The sequence below is a fragment of the Symsagittifera roscoffensis genome, chromosome 3, assembly GCF_963678635.1.
Source record: "Symsagittifera roscoffensis chromosome 3, txSymRosc1.1, whole genome shotgun sequence".
Classification (NCBI taxonomy): domain Eukaryota; kingdom Metazoa; phylum Xenacoelomorpha; order Acoela; family Convolutidae; genus Symsagittifera; species Symsagittifera roscoffensis.
This window is the reverse complement of record NC_087064.1, coordinates 3299232-3318781: the sequence shown is the minus strand read 5'-3', so window position 1 is coordinate 3318781 and position 19550 is coordinate 3299232. Positions and strand designations below refer to the sequence as shown.

The following is a 19550-nucleotide window of genomic DNA, read 5'->3' as shown; positions in this document are numbered from 1 at the left end:
GAATGCCTTGCTTAAGAAAAATAAATGAATTTTTCCGCGAACTGACTTGCTGTATGAAACAACTTGAATTGTTTCAAAGTTTCATCGCTTGAATAGCTTGCTAAAAATCCAAGTTTTCGCCGATTGATTCACTCTATGAAGCCACCTGAAACTTCTCCCTTGCTTCAATAACTTGCGTCGGTAAAACTATAAATATTGCTTAACGATTCGGTCTAAAAAACTTCTTGAATTCTTTCGAAGCTCCATGCTCGATTAGCTCGCTTAGAAAAACTAAATTTTCGGATAAATTGTTTGTCTAAGAAAGAACTTGGAATATGTCAAATTCTCATAGCTTCACTAATTGAGAAATTTCACATAAAGGGTTATGGTTAAAAGCGACCATTGAGCTCATGATTGAGCTCAAAGCTACAAAGCGCAATGGTTAAAAGCGATCGATGAGCTCAGCATTTAAGAAAATCTTCAAATCTAGAATAATCTGGAATTTCTCAGTCAAAATCAAACTAACAATTCAGATTATTTAAAGATAAGCTGGAATATTCGAGAACTATTTTGGAAAAATTCGAAACTCTTTCAACAAGATGAACTCGTACAAGGCTAGAAAGTACCTGCCAATTTTTTGTCCAAAAAGTTGCGTTTCAAGATTCACATCAGTCTGAAACGAATCAGCTGAAAACAGCAACCACCATGCTTAGGAAGACTAATTTTTGGCAGATGGGTTCGCGCAAGGAAAACATGGCCATTCGAAGATTGGAAAAGAGTAATGGACGCAAGTAAAAAGAAAAAACACTGATTTTCTTTAAAAAATCTCAACTTTCGAATTTCAAAGAAAAAAAGGTGTCCTTCAAGGTTTTTGAAATTCTAGAACAATTTTGATTGGCGCTTTTTTAATAACATGAATCCAACAGAAAACTGGATTAAAACAGGATCAATATGTAAAGTTTTTATTCCGCTGGGAAATCTTTTAAATAAATTCCCCTTTCGAAACTAGAAATCGTTCACGTTTTTTCGCGCCATTTCCACGTTCATCTTTGTAGAGTACTATTTACGTCTCTTTCAGCAGATAAATTCCAATTGAACTCAAAAAATGCATTATACTTAAGTGTATTAACATTTCCTGGAAAAAAAATTATCAAGACCTATATGAGAGTCTTGACTACGTTCATTACTCTTAATAACAAGAAATATTTCAATTTTTCGTCGCTGCAATAGCTTCTTAGAGAAACTATTTTTTTCTTTAAGTGTTTTGGTCTACGTAAGAACTTGAATTATTTCAAACTTTCATAGCTTGCCTAAGAAAGAATTTCGCGTAACCATTAGGGAAACCTTCGTTTTCGCGAAACCATTCAGTGAAAGAAACAAATTAGAATATTTTGTCATCTATGTTCATCACTCGATTAGCTCCGATTTGTCAAAAAATTTGGCAACCGATTTGTTTCATGAACTAACTAGAAATGTTAAAGTTTGTTAGTTTGATTGCCTTGCTTAAGAAAAAAACTGTTTTTCTCGAACCGATTCGCTCTATTAAACAACTTGAAATTTTTCAACGTTTCGTGATTTGAAAGTCTTTAATAGAAAAACAAGAGAAACTTTTCGCCCTTCAGAATTACCTTGAAATATTTTAAACTTTTATGCCTGGAATAGCTTGCTCAAGAAAAGTTAGTTTTCCCGAACCGATTTGGTCTATTAGAGAACTTGAAATAGTTCAAACATTCGTGGTTTGAATTGCTTGCCTATGATGAACGATCTTTTCGCAAACCGATTACTGAAATAACTTGAAATAATTCAAAGTTCTATCGGTTGAATGGCTCCAATTGAAAATTTTTGGCCATCCGATTCTCTTCGTGAAATAACTTGAAATATTTTTTTAGCTGTAATAGCTTGCTTAGAAAAACTTTTCATGGCTTGAATAGCTTGCTGAAGAAAAATCATTTTTCGCGAACCGATTTGGTCTATAACTTAACTTGAAACTAGCGTTTAACGCACCTTCGGTGCTTCGAAATTTTTCGACAACTCATGAAAAACCGCATATATTGGAAACAACATCTGCAAACTTTTAGTGTACTCTGACTGCATCCAATTACAGGGTTGATAATTTCGAACTTTTAAATTTAACTTAATGGGCCTCTCGAGAAATTTGGAGGCCAGATTTGCAACCACTGAGAGCACCCTACTATAGGGTTAGGAATGCAAAACTTAGTGAACTTTTTTACACCTAAGTTTCCCGAAAAAAAAAAATTGAAAAAAACGTTTTATCCCGGAAACTAAAAGGATTTGAGCATTCATATTAAAAGGCAGAATTTGAGACGCCTGGGTGTACGCTGACAATAAGGTTAGTAGTTTCAAATTTTTTGAATTTCGTTGTAGATAAGTTCTTTGAGAATTTTTGAAAAAATCAAAAAACGTCACATCTCGGAAACTAAAAGCATTTGAGCAGTCTCGTTTAGCAATCGCATGTGGCAAGATTTGAAACTCTTTAGAGTACCCTGACAACACCGAACTATAGCGTTGGGAATTTCAAATTTCGAAAAATAATTAATTTACACTTTCTAAAAATTTTGAAAAAATCACAAAAACGTCACGTCTCGAAAACTACAAAAAAGTGAGCAGTCATACTTGGAGGCAAGATTCGCAATCTTTGAGAGTACTCTGACAGGACCTAAATACAGTGTTGGGAATTTCAGATTTTTAAAAACTGATAATAATTTAAGTTTTCTGAAAATTTTTGAAAAAATAACAAAAAACGTCATATCTCGAAAACTACAAAAAATTGAGCAGTCATAATTGGAGCAAGATTCGCAATCTTTAAGATAACTCTGACAGGACCTAACCACAGGGTTGGGAATTTCAGACTTTGTGATAAAAAATTGAAATCAATTTTCTGAAAATTTTTTTAAAAAATCACCAAAAAGATCATATCTCGAAAACTAAGGATATGAAAAGTCATATTTGGAGGCAAGATTTACAATCTTTGAGATTACTCTGTCAGGACCCAACTTCAGGGTTGCGAATTTCAGATTTTGCGAAAAAAAAAAATTAATATAAGTTTTCTAAAAACTTTTTGAAAAAAATAACAAAAAACGTCTATCTCGAAAACTACAAGGATTTGAAAAATCATATTTGTTGGCAAGATGTGTAACTCCTCAGAGTAATCTGACAGCACTCAAGTACAAGGTTGCGAATATCAAATTTTGAGAAATAATTAATTAAATTTTTCTGAAAATTTTTGAAAAAATCACAAAAAACATCATATCTCAAAAACTACAAGGATTTGAGCAGTCAAATTTTGAGGCAAGATTCGCAATCCTTGATAGTACTCTGACAGTACCCAAGTACAGGGTTAGGAATTTCATATTTTTAAAACATAATAATTTAATTTTTCTGAAAACTTTTGAAAATCACAAAAAACGTCATATCTCGAAAACTACAAAGAATTGAGCAGTCATATTTGGAGGCAAGATTCGCAATCTTTGAGATTACTCCGACAGGACCCAACTACAGGGTTGGGAATTTCCGATTTTCAAAACATAGTAATAATTTAAGTTTTCTGAAAATTTTTGAAAAAAGTCACAAAAAACGTCATATCTCGAAAACTACAAGGATTTGAACAGTCATATTTGGAGGCAAGATTTGTAACTCCTTAGAGTACTTTGAGAGCACCCAACTACAGGGTTGGGAACTTCAAGTTTTTTAAATTATTTTGTTATTTGAAATTTCTGAAAAAATCTCAAAAATCGTCTTATCTCGTAAACTAAAATGATTCGGGCATTCAAAATTGGAGGCCAAATTCGAAACCCCTAATTCGATATTGGGCTGCTTAATTTAAACTCGTTAAAATAACCACTAAAATCAATTTGGAAAACCGAAAAAATATTCTTAACCATTGCAATATACGATATAGCTTAAACATGCAAAAATAATACGTTGAAAAAGCTTAAACATGGCGAGATAGTGAAGCCCGCATTTAAATATATAATAGATAGTTCAAAATTTCATAGCTTGACTAGCTTCCGTAGGAAAACTAAAACTTTTCGGAAAAATTGTATAGCTTGATTAGAACAACAAATTTTTGCGAACCGATTGATCATTGGAGACACGCTGGCTAGTCTCTTTTAATTTTGAGCCCTGGGTAAGATAGCATGAAAAATTTTCGTATAAAAAATTGCTAAATAAAAATTCTAAATTTGTCAGCAGAAAAAAGCACCCGAGCACAAATATTCCGTCGTTTTTTGCGAAAGTCAGAACAAAAAACAAACATAAAAGTTAAATCATAATAATAATGAAAACAAACGGTTTTCAGGCTTCTATGACATTAATGATTGTTAAAAAACAGCATTTACAATCATTTAATCATAAACCTGTAAAAACGTCATGTGACCTTCTGGTGGGTTTTCGGACGTCACTGATTTAGTCTTCTTTTTTTTTGTTTTATACCCTGATAGGACTGTAAGAATGAGCTAATAAAAGAAGCCTGATTGTTAAACAAATTATCCCTTCTGAAAAGTAAAAAGAATAATTTTGCATGCATCTATTGTGTTCTAACAATAGACAACGATGAAAGGAATCACCAACGGCTAATCTCACTCACTTTTTCTATTTATACCACTAAGCATGACAAAATCAGTTGATGTTCTGTCAATTTGCGGGATTCGGGAAACCGGGCTAAAAAACGGTATAGCCAAAAAAAATTTAAAAAAAGAATACCAGAACAGATGTACAAATGTCCAACTGACATTAAAATGACTGACTCAGAATAATTCCAATATGCCCAAATTACAAATTGAAATTCTGTTTGCAATTTATCACCTCCATAGAAAAAACATAGAATTGAAAGAACACGATTTTTTTTGGAAATAATTCGATAATCCAAAAAAAATAGACTAAAATATAACCAAATCAGCGTGAGAGGGGCAAACAAGTGGCTATATATCCGGCGACCTGCCAGCATTAAAAAACTCATTGGGGAATTAGAATCAGTGCGGGATGTGGTGATAACTTAGAGGTCAAGCCGAGCGAGATAGTGCTAAGACTTAAACAGGTAGCATGAATAATGTATCATATAAGGGCTACCATTTTATTGCATTCTGAGTCTCATTAAATTGTCGCAAGCTGCAAAACAAGAATTAACTTATCACAAGCTTATCCCTGTAATGATGATTTAAGCCATAAAAGATTTCAAGCGAACGATACACGGATTTGAAAAAGTCAAAAATAGGAGCGAAAACTTGGAACTTTAAAATTTGTTGTCATGTTTCAAACAAAATCAAGTTAATCTTACCAAGCCAGAAGATTTCTCAGGGACTTTGATGAGCTTAATAATTCACACAGTCAAAGAAGAACTTCGAATCTAATGCACTCACTTGCGGTAAAAAAATCTAGAGCAGGATTCAAATTCCACTTGTATTCGCAAACGCAGCTTTGGAGAGCTAAAAGTGCACAATGTTCAGACTAGTTATCGCAAAAACATATTAAAAACTATCTTGAACACAGACGCGAAGTTCGAAACAAAAAAAGTACAAAAAAACGTTAAAAAAAACCCAGAGCAATAAGAATAAAAACAAGAAATCTTGGCCTATACAAACAAAACAAGTTAAGACAAGATGAGAATCCTAAATCATAACAAAATCCACGGAGGCGCAGCTGAGCTTCGTACCCCTTTCGATGCAAAAATGAATGACCATGATTAAAATCGAATAAAAGAAAATCAAAAATTTAACAAAAACCTTCGAAAAATCGTTTTAGTTATAAAAATTTATAAAAACCGCAAAGAAAAGGCCCAAAATATCCGGAAACAAACTATCCGCACCATTACAATTTTTACAAGAAGTTTTCAGAATACTAAAAGGAAGTCAAACGTTTTAGAAAAACTCCTTTTTGAGGGACTTTACCAGGGCTTTGTCGTCACTGAACCTTCAAAAAACGCGGGCTACAGGAATTCAGCCGACAAAAGTAAACAGCCAATCGAAGATTGGAAGAGAAATGAACGCAAGTAAACATTAAAAAAACACTGACTTCAATGAAAAAAATCACGACTTTCGAAATTCAATGAACAAAATATGCCCTTTAAGCTCTTTGAATTTCTAGAACAACTTATGATTGGCACTTTTTTGATATCATGAACCCAACTTGAGAAAACTGGATCAATAGGTAAAGTTTTTATTCCGCTGGAAAATCTTAAAAATAAATTCCCTTTTCGAAACTAGAAATCGTTCACATTTTTTCGCACCATTTCTACGTTCATATTTGGAGAGTGCTATTTACGTCACTTTCAGCAGATGAATTTCAATTGAACTCAAAAATGCATTATACTAAGTGCATCAATATTTTAAGACTTTTTCCTGAAAAAAAAACAAAAAATCAGCAAGACCTATATAAGAGTCTTCACTAAGTTCATTACTCTTAAACAGAAGGACGATTACTCGCTACGTTCATTACTCTTTAAAAACAGCAATCGGAAATATCGTATTGAATAGAATTCTTTCACGATTCTCCCAAAAAATTACTTGTTGATGACTTTCTAAACAGAGGCGAACTAGAGCTTTGTAACACTTGCACTACAACGCAAGTTTAGTATTGCATTCCAGCGGGAAAAAAATGACGGAAATCACTACGCTGAAAACGAAACTGAATTGAAATTTAAAAAAAAAGAAAAAGAAAAAAAAAACAATTTAAAAAAAAACAGTCGACAAACACAAGCATCAGCGTTAAATAAGGTTCAATGTATCGATCGGATAGAAAGCTGAACAAAAGCGAGCTTGTTTTCTGAAAAAACCTCCACTTTCGATCTTCAAAAAAAACAGACTGCCTTAGATGATCTTTAAATTTCTAGAACAGTTTATGAGTGACACTTTTTTGATAAAAATAACCCAATGAGAAAACTGAATCAATCAGCATTTTTTTTTATTTGGCAGGGAAATCTGAAAAATAAACCACATTCCTTTAAACTTTTGGTGTTCAGAACTGGATTTGTCTTCCTTTTAAAAAAGAAATAAAACTGAATTTAATAAAACCAACAGTCAAACCGCGAAAATAAACTTGAGCCTGAACAAGTTTTGAAGTTTTCTCGGTAAAAAATGAATTAAGTCAATAACAACTTCTCGCCCCATCGGAATCTTTTTAACTGGAGATGAAATTGAATTGAACTTGATACTAAAACAAAAATCAAACAGCACAAGATCAAAATTGAGCTTGATTAAAATTAGACTTATTGAAAAAAAAAAACGATAAAAAATCATCATGACCTATATAAGTGTCTTCTTTACGTTCATTGACACTTAATAATTTAGTGTTATATAATATATTAACCCAAAAAGATAAGGCTGTCGTATAAAACAACCAACAAATCAGCCAAAGTAAACAAGAAATAAAACAACCAAAAGTAAACACCAGTCAAATAAGACAACCGAAATGAAAACCAGCCAAATAAAACAACCAGCAGAACGAAATAACCACTCTGCTCACTCTCGCTTCGCTCATTCACTTTTAGTTCAGCTTAACACGCGTGAATTAAGACGTCCACGAAAGTTTTTTAGAATCTTTTTTCACAGTCAAACGTCAAGCAACTAGTTCTTGCCCGAATTTGTTCCCGTAAAAACTGCTACTTCTTGTTTGCGCATAAAAATAAGTTTAATTAAAGCTTAAACAATTCTACTAGAAAGTCAGAGTACAAATTACTTGCCAACTCAGCTAAAAATTAGTAGAAATTCTCAGCCCAGTATTTCTCGAAACAGAATTTTTTATATATCTTTTTATATCAAATATATCAAAACATAAAACCGCATTCAATTCCCTGTGAGTATTCATTTAGGTAATCAAAATGGCATGAAAAACAAAAAACAACCTCGGCCATGGTTTGTTCCAACAATTTCGAAAAAGATGAAAACAAAAACGAAACATAAATAAATAAAGCAACTGGTAACACTGATGCAGCAATTCTGAGAGACAATTTGATCACCAAAATATCTATGATCAGATTTGATTACGCTTGGCAAGCGTAAGCAAAATAATCATAGGTAAAAAGGTATATCGAGCCAACCAGTTGCTGTAAAATTAGTTTTCCGACCACATTTATCAAATTATCTATATGATATCAAGTTTCAGCTTGCCAATACCGCATTTCAAATAATTTTGAAACATTTGTCTAACTTTACGAGTTCTTTATGTTGCTAGTTGCCGAAGTACCCGAATTGCTTTAAATGAGACCAGAAATCAAATATTTTAAAGAAGTAAGTAGCTTCTATCCATATTCCATGTTCACCATTTAATTTTTAGCCAAAATTCTCGGCTTAGTAGATTCAGAAAGCAGATTTCATGGCTTCGCAAATTCAAAAGAGTGAATGACTAATTTTTTTTTTGAATTTTCCAATTTCGAAGAACAAAATAGATGACCTTACAGCTCTATAAATTAGAGCAAGAATTCATGATTGACACTTTTTTTGATAAAATTACCCCAATTTGAGAAAACTGATTAATAGGCAAATTTTTCATTCAGCTGGAAATCTGAAAATTAAAAAAATCCACTTTCAAAACTAGAAGTCGATCACGTTATTCGCTTAAAAAATAAAATGAACCAAATTTTAGAAGTCGAACCGCGAAAACTCAAATTTGAGCCTGATCAAATTTAAAGGCTTTTCCTGAAAGAAAAAAAAACATCGCGATATATAACAAAGTCTGAACTACGTTGTTCACTGACTCTTAACAATCACTGCGAAACACATCTCGTCGCCAGCTGATAGACATGCAGGAATATTAAGGGCATACATGAACAATTATCTTCAGTTTAGCAGTCTCCGCCTCTTGATAAGGCGCCAAAATGTATTAATTATGAAAAAAACTTTTTATACAGTGGAAAACCATAGATTTCTAAGGTGAGAAAGACTTTGCATTAGCTTTCTTGCTTAGTAAAAGTGTTTCTTTTTTAGTATTGTTTACAATAGACGAAGCAAAACATTTCGTTTAAGATGTCTACCAAAAACATTACAAGCAATACAAAGCCAGTACTCTAAGTGCAAAACTTGTCGTTGGAGCGACAAAAAACTAGCCAGAAAGTGCGACCATTTTGCCGTAATCACTCAGTTGAAAACAAAAACAGACGCGCTTCTCGCTCGTACGATTAATATTAACCAGTCATTCATATTTAAATATAAAAAATATAAAAAAGCAACTGATAGTTTAGCTCAAAATGAAGACGAACAACTTATGGAAGCATCTCATTTTGTACTCAATTCCAACTATTCTGATGATGGGGCAAAAGGTCTCGACATCCAACAGCTCCTTCTGGTCGGCCGCGGAGGAAGAGGACTGGGTCTCTTCAATTGTAAACCTAACTACAAAACATACCCCACATCCGAATATGCTGAACGACACAGTTTATCTTTACGTGGACTTGTACCAACTGCTCGGAATTGACGAAAAAGAGGGCACGACAAAAATTTCAATATTTGACCCTAAAAAAACACAGACGAAGCGCAGCTTCGCATCACTTGTGATACAAAAATAAATGCCAGTTCAGGCGTTATAAATGACGGTACAAAACAGACAATTTTTTAAAATTTCAAAAATTTCTAAATTTTCAAAACAATATTTCAAGAGTGAGCACAACCAAACCATTATCTAACATTCTCTTGATTCATAAAAAAAACTATGATTTCAAACTTCTTGATTGTGGCAAGGATCCATTCATGCTTTCCTGAGACCACGAAGAGAATTATAACACAAAATACCTCAAAAAAAATCTTGCGAAAAAACTTATGTCAAAAAAGTACGTTTCTTTGACCTTAATTACCTGCACCATTAAAGGAATATACCAAAACGCTTTCGAAGATTGCTTTAACTACAAAAAAAATCTTCGCTGTGGCAAAAAAAAATAAGCGGAATATTAAAGTTTGCAAAACAAACAAGTCCTGGCGGGATTCGAGCCCTGCATCTCTGCGATGCGATACCAGGCAAGGACGTGTTTCAGTTGTTAAAACAATATCCATTGAACTTAAGACTCGGTTTTCAAATATCGAACAATGATACATACATACGGGGTCATATATTTAAATCAAACGCTGCAGGTACTATCAATATCAAACTATGGCTGTACATTTCATACTACCTGCCTCATATCGTGTGGGATCCTGCGACCAACGGGCTGTATGGCATCGATCTGAAGCCTTATACAGGTACACCTATGATCGATGGGTTTAAAAAAAACAATTTTTGAAAAGGTTCCTGAAACTAATGCTGCAGCGAAAACAATTAACAGCATCAATATACACAGAGACGAATATAATTCAAAAGTAGAAAATGGTTCGAAGGCCAGTATGCCGAAAAAATCTATATCTACGGAAAAAACTATCAGAAAAACTTGTATCATGTTCATTTTAAGCACACATTCCGAAAACACAATCAACAGCATTTAAATAACCATTCAGAAAAACTTATTGAGCGCCACCTCAGCCGACAAAACTTGAGTAGACAATCGTTGAACCGACAACAAAATTTTTTCGGCTATAAAAAATTTGACTCGAAAATTTACTCCCTCCTGAAACACAAAAAAGCCTAAAAATCGAAATTTGCACTTGAAACGACGCATTATAAGGTGGCTACGTCGATATCACATTTGCTCAAACTATTTAAGCCGAATAAACTTCTTGAGCAAAACACGTAAAAAGGAAAGAAAAAGGAAACTTTACAAAACCAGTGGACGAAAATTTACAAACTACAGGAAAAAAAAACAAAAACATGCAGTTCTATCAAAACTTGCTTCAACCGGAAGAAAATTGCATGGTTTGGAAAGTAACTTGACAAAAAAAAAGCCCAACATTCAAAGTTTTTAAGGATAATTAAATATTCATAGAAAAATCAGCTCCTGGCCAGTATCGAACACACAACCTCTGTCATCTCAAGCATGCCCGTTACCTTCAAAATAAATTGGCCAAATTGTGCAAGCGGCTTTTTTTATTAAGCAAGTTAACACGCAAAAATCTAAATTCCGATGTTAAGGCTTGCTAATCACAAGCGTAATAAATAAAGCAGTTCGCGCAGCCAAAATAACACAGATTTCGACCAAAGTTCTTAAATACTAAAAAAACCTATAACAATTTTTTCAAGTATCTCCTCTGACAATTTTGCATGTTTGTATTTTCCAAATTTATTACGGTGGGCTTACAAGAATGGTTTACGAAAACTCCTAGTTACAGTTCACTCAATCGTTTTCATAAAACACCAACAAAAACTGAACAAAAACAATAGCAAAATAGGCCGATAGAATTGAAGCCGATCAACCTCAGCCCCGAAAATCTACCGATGAAAATTACTTTGCAACTCTTAACATGCAAACAAAGCACATATGCAGCCAACGCACTACTCTTAACATGCTATTAATTCAGAGTCTATAAAATATACTGATTACGTTTTCTTTCGTCTATTCTGTGAACAACGTTGTTTACCGGGGAAAAACTCTAGAACCCGGTTGCAACACCCTTGCTTATTGAAAGGGTAAACAATATGAATTAAAAGTAAGCTTCAAAAACAAAACATAGCCAACCGAAGATTGAAAAAGAGTAATGAACGCAAGTAAAATAAAAAACACTGACTTTGAAAAAATCTCAACTTTCGATTTTCAATGAAAAAATAGATGCCCTTTAAGCTCTTTAACTTCTAGAACGATTTATGATTGGCGCTTTTTTGACAAAATTAACCCATTTTCGGAAAACTGCATCAACACGTAAAACTTTTATTTCACTGGGAAATCTGATAATTAATTTCCATTTTCGAAATCAGAAGTCGATCACGTTTTTCGTGACCTTTCTACTTTTGCTTTTCGATAGTGGAGTTTTCCTTCTTTTTAACAATGGAAATGCACTGAACTTAAAAAGAAATCACAAGTCAAACCGCGAAAAATCAAAATTGAGCGTGAACAAACTTTAAAACTTTTTCCTGAAAAAAAAACAAAAATCAGCAAGACCTATATAAGAGTTTTCACTACGTTCATTACTCTTAATAAATAACTTAGTTGAGTTTTCGAATCTACACCTTGATTGGTTTCATGGATGTTTTAAAGTCCCATCTGTCATAGTTGTAAATAATTTCAGTTTGGACTCCTGACTTGGTTCCTTTTGACGTGACCGAGTTTGTGTCAGATGTCTACGACAGACAAACCATCACTTATTTCGGACTAGTCATCAGTAAGAGCTCACTGATCAATGCTAAAATCACATGCTCAATTGCAGTCAAGTACTTTCCTTACGACAGTCAGGTACGTTTGGAAAGATTGAGCGGTCAAAGCTGCGAAACCGCACCAGTTTTGAAAGCCATTCACATCAGACAAAATTCAGAAGAGTTTTTGTATTCATTCCGAGCCCTTTTGTAGGGCAAAAACCAGAAACTAATCAAAACCAAGGTCCATTTAGAAAATTTTCTGGATTAGACCGAGTATTGAAAATAAGTCTGCTTTTCTGAATCATGGCGAAATAGAACTGTCTCAGTGACAAACTTATACAAAGAGGCAAAGTGGAGCTAGCTACGCCCAACTTGCGGTAGAAAAACAGATCCAGTAGTCAGTTTGTTTATGACCTCCAGAACCAAAAAAAATGACAGATTATTTTTGCAGCGATTCATAAAAATATATATAGATGCAAATTTAAGCTGTTTATAATTCAACAAAGTATTAAGAATAATTGTTCGATATAAATGACCCAATTTGAGATAAAAGCGGATCAATAGGTAATTTTTAACTATGAAATCTAAAATCCATTTTTGAAACTGAAGTCATTGGCGTCTTTTCCCAACATTAAATTTTTTGCTATTCGAGTGCAGAACTTAATTTCCTTTAACAACTGAATATGAATTAAACTCAAACAGAACATCTTCGCAGAAAAAAACGAGGAAATCATCAAAAAACGTTTACAAACTGTTCGAAGGTTTTTAGCCAAAGACTGATGGGGTTAAGCATTGCAACGGAACGAAACCATTTAAAACCAAAAAAAAATTCAGGGGAATACTGCAATAATCTTAAAACAAAAATCGACAAATAAGACTAACATTGAACAGGTAACCATAATACCGAAAAGAAAATCCGACCATTTATTGATGAAATTGGTTTTTGGCGAAAAATATCCACTTAGATTTATCAAAAACCTATGAAAACTGAACTAATCTTAACTAATTTTAAAAATTGAATGAAAACATAAGTCGGCAGTTAGGATGACAGAATTTCGTGCATTAGCCTTAACAACTTGATCATTTTTCAAAAAAAATAGCCAACTGACAATTGGAAAAGAGCAAGAAAAACAAAAAAGTGACTTTTTTTGAGAAACCTTCGACTTTCGGTTAAAGGAAAAATGCTCTTAAAGCTCTTTGAGTTTCATAAAGGCGTTTTCGTGACCTTTTAATTTGCCTTCCTTTCAATAAGTCAAAAATCAAACCGCGAAAAAATCAAAATTGAGCGTGTACAAATTTAAAGACTTTTCCTGAAAAAAAAAATCACCAAGACCTTTATACGAGTAGTCACTACGTTCATTACTCTTAAAAACGTATGTTATAAATTGATAAATTTGCAGAATATTTGCTAAAATTATTAAATGAGGGCAAATTAACTAGACATACGAGTAAACCCTAAAGAAAATACAAGTTACTTAGAATTTGAGCATTCAGTGATACTATTGATTTGAAAAAAAATATTCAGGCAAAACCTCATCCTACACACTGAATGTTAACGCACTGTACAAAAAATAGGGCAAACAAAGAATCTTTTCGACTGATCCCCAGCAGAATCACAAGCCTCATATAAAATTTTGCATCAAAATATTAACAGTGAGCTATCATGTAAATGGAAGGTAACAACTCGACCTAGGATCATAATTGAAAGAACCCAATATCTCGATGAAAGAAGCAAAAAGCTTATAAAAGCAGAAAACGAATTAAATGAAAGCCAGGTTTTTGAACGTTTAACTCGATTTATGTTTTTGCTTCCAATGAAGCGTCGCTGATGACCACTTCTAGCATCATGAATCTTAAGCGACCATGCCTTTGATCATAGATTTTGAAAATTTCCACAGGAAATCATATTTTGACCATTTATTCAAACTTCTTGAATCTGTTCACTCAATGGTTACTGCCTTTACTAACAGTAACTTGTACCTGTAGTCTCAGTAACACCTTAGGAACCGGATAGAGGCATATCAAAAAGCTACCCCGACAAATCTAAATGTACACCAAAAGCTAACAAACGATTGGTTCAAAAAATAACCGGAGCACTACCCCCATATTTCTAAATCCTGTGAACTTTAAGGCACCAAAGAAACTTCCGAGAAATTAACTAATACTCTCTTGAGTCTGATATCAGGTTTTTTGGTTTCGTTAGATGTTTTGGACATTAACTTCGGTATGTTCTAATTGTCCAATCTACATATATCTGATAAAGACCTTAACCTTTTTTATCCATTGCCAGATAATCCGAATTAATTAAGGAATTCAAAAAAAATGTTTCAGGAATGCAGCTTCATGATCAGCCAATGGGTCCTTACAAACAATTCTTACCATGTCGGAATAGACTCCGATTTCTCACACCCTTCGGAGATGCACCTTTACATGTTCAAACAGAGCGGCCAGTGGCATCTTAACGAACCTGTCAAATACTATCTCAAGCCTAGAATTTTCAACAATTCAACTTTCTTTATTTTTGAGGGAATTGAGTACGTTTTGAAGCTCCAACGACATCCCGAATTCTTCGTAACCGTCATTGTAATTCCCTCTTTCATGATGGGAGCTCTATCAGTTTTGGCACTCGTAATTCCAGTAGAAAGCGGCGAGAAAGTGTCACTAGCTGTTACTATTCTCCTAGCCGAAGTCGTTGAGCTGCTCGTTTTATCCGACATTCTTCCGCCGAGCACAGCCGAAGACTTCCCGATCGTCGGCACACTCGTGATTTTCCTCGTTGTTCTCGCCTCTGTAGCTGTTGTCGTTTGTGTTCTGGTGAGTGCTCTTTATTTCACGCCGACATGCAAATGTGCTCCCCAATGGATGATTCGCGTAATAAGCAGTCGTGTCATGGACATACTTTTCATCGCCAAGCTCAACTTGGATAACTGCAGAAAAACCGAAGAAACAACCAACGCGGAATCAAAGCAGAGCGCAAATGAAGAACCGAACACGTATGCTGAAACTAAAGTGAACTCAAAATCTACCATTACGAAAATGAAAATTCATCCAGAGTCCGGGGAACCAAAATCTGACCCTAAAAATTCTATCAAATCTGAGCTACAGTCGGAAATCAACGCGATAGGCTGGAAAATGTTCGCTGAATTCGTGGACCGGATTTTCTTCATAATCTATTTAATAGTTCTCATAGCTGGGTCAGCTTATTTCTACACAGCCGCAACAAGCTAGATATTCAAAACTAACTTTGAATCGTATAAAAATAATTTCATCGCAAAAAATTGTTTGAATTATTCACTTCTTGGTAAAAATTCATAGATTTGTCTTTTGATTTTTTCTGATCAAAGAATTCCAAAACGCAGCTGAACTCTTGAACTTATGCGAACTACCATGACAAATCAATAAAATTGAAAATCACGAATTGACGTAATAAATCAAATATATTAGAAAAAAAACTATGCTTTTTTGCACTTAGATATTATTCAGAAAATTCACAAAAAAACACTTAAACACTTAATGTTAATATGACAAAAACTTGAGAAAGAATGAAAAACTCGAGAAACGCAAAAACGAACGAAAGGCTATAAAAAACTTTGATACATGAATTATAAATGAAACTAAATGAAGCAAAAGTTTGCTCAAGCTGTTATCTTGATCTTTATTTTGTTTTGTTGAAAACTTATTAAACTTTAACGTTCGCTCAAAATTAATGAGTTTTTAAAATCTTTTGAAGAACAAAATGTGCTCGATAATTAGCCTTTCGCAACTGCTAATTTTTTTGAGTTTTATTTCCACTGTATGCTGTTTAAACTCGCTTGAGGAGCGAAGTTTCGTGAGTTCAGTTCTAAACCAAACCACGAACCATACTCCTCATACCAATATGCTAAACAATACAGTATACCTCTACGTTGACCTGTACCAAATGCTGGGAATTGACGAGAAAGAGGGAACTATCAACGTCAAACTCTGGATCTACATTTTCTACTATCTCCCCCATATAGCTTGGGATCCGGCAGTCAATGGTGTCTTTGAATTGCAACTGCCTCCTAGGAGTCTGTGGACGCCAGATATAATTCCCTTTGACGCAACGGAATGGATCTATGACGGATTTCTGGAACAGATGATTGTCTTCAATGGTCTGGTGGCTCCTAGGAGCAGCTCAATTAACGTCAAGATGACATGCAGTGTCAATGTCAAGTACTTTCCATTCGACTCCCAGGTAAGAACTAGATAGATGTTTCTCAATCGAAAGCACGGCATCATAGCATTAAATTTACCACCAAACAAGTCCTCTTGATTCTTTTTTATCTGAATTCACCAGTTGGGACCCTACAATACCGTCAACCTTGAAAAATCGTTTTTATAGGAATGTCGATTCACCATTGGGCAATGGGGCGCCACTCAAAATTCATACAGACTCGGAATAGATCCAGCATTCTCTCATCCCACACATATGGACCTGCAACGATTCCAACAAAGTGGCCAATGGCATCTCGTAGAACCTGTCAATTACTTCATGACCAATCGAACGTTCAAAAACTTCACCGACTTCTGGAACTTCGACGCCATTGAGTACGTTTTCATATTCGAGCGGAACCCTACCTTTTACGTAACTGTCATAATCATCCCTGCAATCATGATGGGAGCCATGTCAATACTGGCTCTGATTCTTCCGGTCGAGTCAGGAGAAAAGATTTCATTGGCTGTGACGATTTTACTGGCTCAAGTTGTGGAACTTCTGGTTCTGTCTGACATTTTGCCTCCGAGCACCGAAGACGACTTTCCAATTGCGGGATCCTTAGTAGTCTTTCTGATCATTCTGGCTTCGATTTCACTCATTGTCAGTGTATTTTCGTCTTCAATACATTACACCCCAGTTTGTAAAGCAGTTCCACGATGCATAATTGCGGTCATAAGCAGTCGAATCATGACTTTATTTTTCATTGCCCGATTGAATGTCAGAGACGAAACAAAAGCCAAACCTAAGTCCGAAAATAAGGAGCAGCAACAAGCAGAGAAACAAGCTTGGAGCAACTATAACAATGATACTGAGCGTGCTATAAAATCCGAACATATCAGCGAGGTCGGATGGAAGATGCTAGCAGCTCTGATAGACAGAATACTTCTGATTTGCTATTCGACTGCTTTGATCTCGGGAGCCATCTACTACTACATCAAAGCAATATCTGGATAACCAATTCGGTTTAAAGCCGCACATGAACTCAGTCAAATCGATAAGAAAAATATGTGTTCAACGTCAACTCCGCAAAAAATCTAAAAACCTTGATAGCTGGACAAAATTGACTGTAACCTTGCATGTGCATATCAAAATATCATAGTTGTAACGAAAAACAGTGATAAACTTAGACGACAAATTAAATCTCGGTATATCTCGATTTAAACCGATAACTTTATGTAGATTACAACCATAACTTTATGCAGATTATATAGATTGATCTTCATTGCATGATGGCATATAACGCTACCACTGAAAACTCAAGTATACAAACCGGAAATTTTTAGTTCGATATTATTACTACCCATAATAATTGAAACTGGATCTTTTTTTAGAACCGAACCCTCGAAGTAGTTAGAAATAAGCCTCGAATTAGTAAAAACTCATATACCTCTGGATTCAAACCTGCGACCAAGAGCCACGGAAGCTTAATAGACACCAAACCATAGCCACAAAAAAATAAAGCAGAGAACATGCTATGCAATTTCCAATGCAGCAAAGAAAATTCCTTTTTTATTTTCGAGTTAAGTTAGAAAAAGGAAGGTTCGTAATAACACACAATGCTGATAACAAGTGTAAATATCCAAATACGAATGATTTGGTTCCGACAACTCATGGATTAGTAAAACTTTAAATTGGATCATTTTTCATGCGAAAATAGGCACTCCCAAAAAACTTTGTCTCGAGTTGTGATTCGAACAATTTCACTTGAGATTCAAACAATAACAAAAAACGACGTCCTGAATTTTGATTCACAAACATTCACTCCAAAGGACTCACAGTTTCAAAAAATCTTATACATACTATTCGGAAGCTTAGTTCGCTTTTCTGTGTGGCAACTATATCAACACTGTAGTTAAGTTTAATTCAAACTTCAAATTTTTTGCATATCAGCCGATTTAATGACTAGAATTGAACTTAAGCTTTGCTATCTGATGACGAACAAGGGTACTTTAGTTACATTCGACGAACTGTCGCAGCTACTTCAGGGATCGTTTATGACTACTAAAATCGTGACACTTAAATTAACCGTAATTTATCTGGACGTTACTTGTAAATAGAAAGGGTACGTTACTAGTTGTAGAAGTTGCAACATGAAATTTCGCAAAAAAAAACTTACTCTAAAGCTTGTTGCTCTGAGGCCGATTCATCCGATTGTCTCTCGAGTACTGCCAAAATCTTCTTCTGTTCCTCGGGGCTTAGTCCTGAAAGATCGGGTAATGGAATTTTCTCTTCATCTGTTTGCAGCCTCTCGGTTGGAGTTAGTGTCCGCGGAGGTGGTAACTGAGCCGCACCATCTTCGTGCGAGTTCAGAGGTTTCCGAACACTAGGAGGCACTGATGCTGATCTCGCAGAAGCTCCTGGAACAGACGCTGAAACGGTTCGCGGCTGATGTTGGTGAACTGCTGTCGGCACAGGTGCTGGGGTCGCTCCTGTCCGAGTTGTAGTTGCCGGTGGTGGGGCATTAGAAGGCACGGGCGTTTGGGGTATTTTCAGGGCATTCTCTAACGTCTCTGTGGGGTTCAGCTGTTGAATCGATTCTGACAGAGAATTAACTTTGGCAGCTGCTACTCCAAACAGAGACGATATCATTATCGTTTAAATTCATTTCGTATAAACTCAATATAAAACTCCATGAAGGAATTTGACTTTTTTCTTCATCAGATCTGCAATACACAATTATGCATATTTTAATTTTTGAAAGTAACTCACAGTTATTTATTGATTACTCCATTCGTTTGGAACAGTCATAAATGGATGGCATATACACCATCTGTCGAGTCGTTTTAACCTCGCTTGAGTTGTTTTTTACATTCTTTTCTTTTCTTAATTTTTTATTAATAATCAGAAGGTCAACAAGCACCATACTAACAGAGGCTACAGTCAGGAGTACTCTCATCATATATTCCAGTCAAAATGATGAAAACATGATTAGAATTAATCTGATTGAAATTAAACTCGATGCTGCCGGTTTGAAGATTTTTTGGAACGCTACGACAAATTACTAAGAAATTCGCTATGCAAGGTCACTAATGTGAAAATGGATGATAACCAGTTTTTACAAGCAGTTCTCCCGGCAGCGAAAGGTGGCTTGGGAGTTTCTTCCGCTCGTCTACTCGCTTTACCCGCTTTCTTAGCCTCAGCAGGAGCAAACAATGCTTTGGGCGAAATC

General features: G+C 34.8%; 3 protein-coding genes across 6 annotated transcripts in view; 2 read left to right on the top strand and 1 right to left on the bottom strand.

The window, feature by feature from the left end:
- The window catches only part of LOC134842088 (regulating synaptic membrane exocytosis protein 2-like), a 104935-nt gene extending 85895 nt beyond the window's left edge, over positions 1-19040 (bottom strand). For all 4 annotated transcript variants that reach the window (XM_063858259.1, XM_063858260.1, XM_063858261.1 and 1 more), the window contains exon 1: positions 18498-19040. In XM_063858259.1, the coding sequence (XP_063714329.1) occupies positions 18498-18970 (473 nt within the window). In that variant the 5' untranslated portion in view covers positions 18971-19040. The remainder of the gene's footprint in view (positions 1-18497) is intronic.
- LOC134842089 (acetylcholine receptor subunit beta-type acr-3-like) lies at positions 9054-15503 on the top strand. The gene is made up of 4 exons (XM_063858264.1): positions 9054-9416; positions 10056-10163; positions 12078-12241; positions 14476-15503. The coding sequence occupies exons 1-4, from the start codon at positions 9179-9181 to the stop codon at positions 15370-15372; spliced, it is 1407 nt and encodes a 468-aa protein (XP_063714334.1). The 5' UTR covers positions 9054-9178; the 3' UTR covers positions 15373-15503.
- On the top strand, positions 15669-17694 carry LOC134842090 (neuronal acetylcholine receptor subunit beta-3-like). The gene is made up of 2 exons (XM_063858265.1): positions 15669-16360; positions 16508-17694. Exons 1-2 carry the CDS (start codon positions 15881-15883, stop codon positions 17333-17335), a joined length of 1308 nt encoding a protein of 435 aa, XP_063714335.1. The 5' UTR covers positions 15669-15880; the 3' UTR covers positions 17336-17694.
- Positions 19041-19550: the final 510 nt, after the last annotated feature.

Coding starts and splice junctions, on each gene's coding strand:
- LOC134842089 (XM_063858264.1), top strand. CDS start 9,179: ATGAAGACGAACAACTTATGGAAGCATCTCATTTTGTACTCAATTCCA. Junction 10,164..12,077: donor CGATCTGAAGCCTTATACAG/GTACACCTATGA, acceptor AAATAATTTCAG/TTTGGACTCCTGACTTGGTT. Junction 12,242..14,475: donor ACTTTCCTTACGACAGTCAG/GTACGTTTGGAA, acceptor AAAATGTTTCAG/GAATGCAGCTTCATGATCAG.
- LOC134842090 (XM_063858265.1), top strand. CDS start 15,881: ATGTGCTCGATAATTAGCCTTTCGCAACTGCTAATTTTTTTGAGTTTT. Junction 16,361..16,507: donor ACTTTCCATTCGACTCCCAG/GTAAGAACTAGA, acceptor TCGTTTTTATAG/GAATGTCGATTCACCATTGG.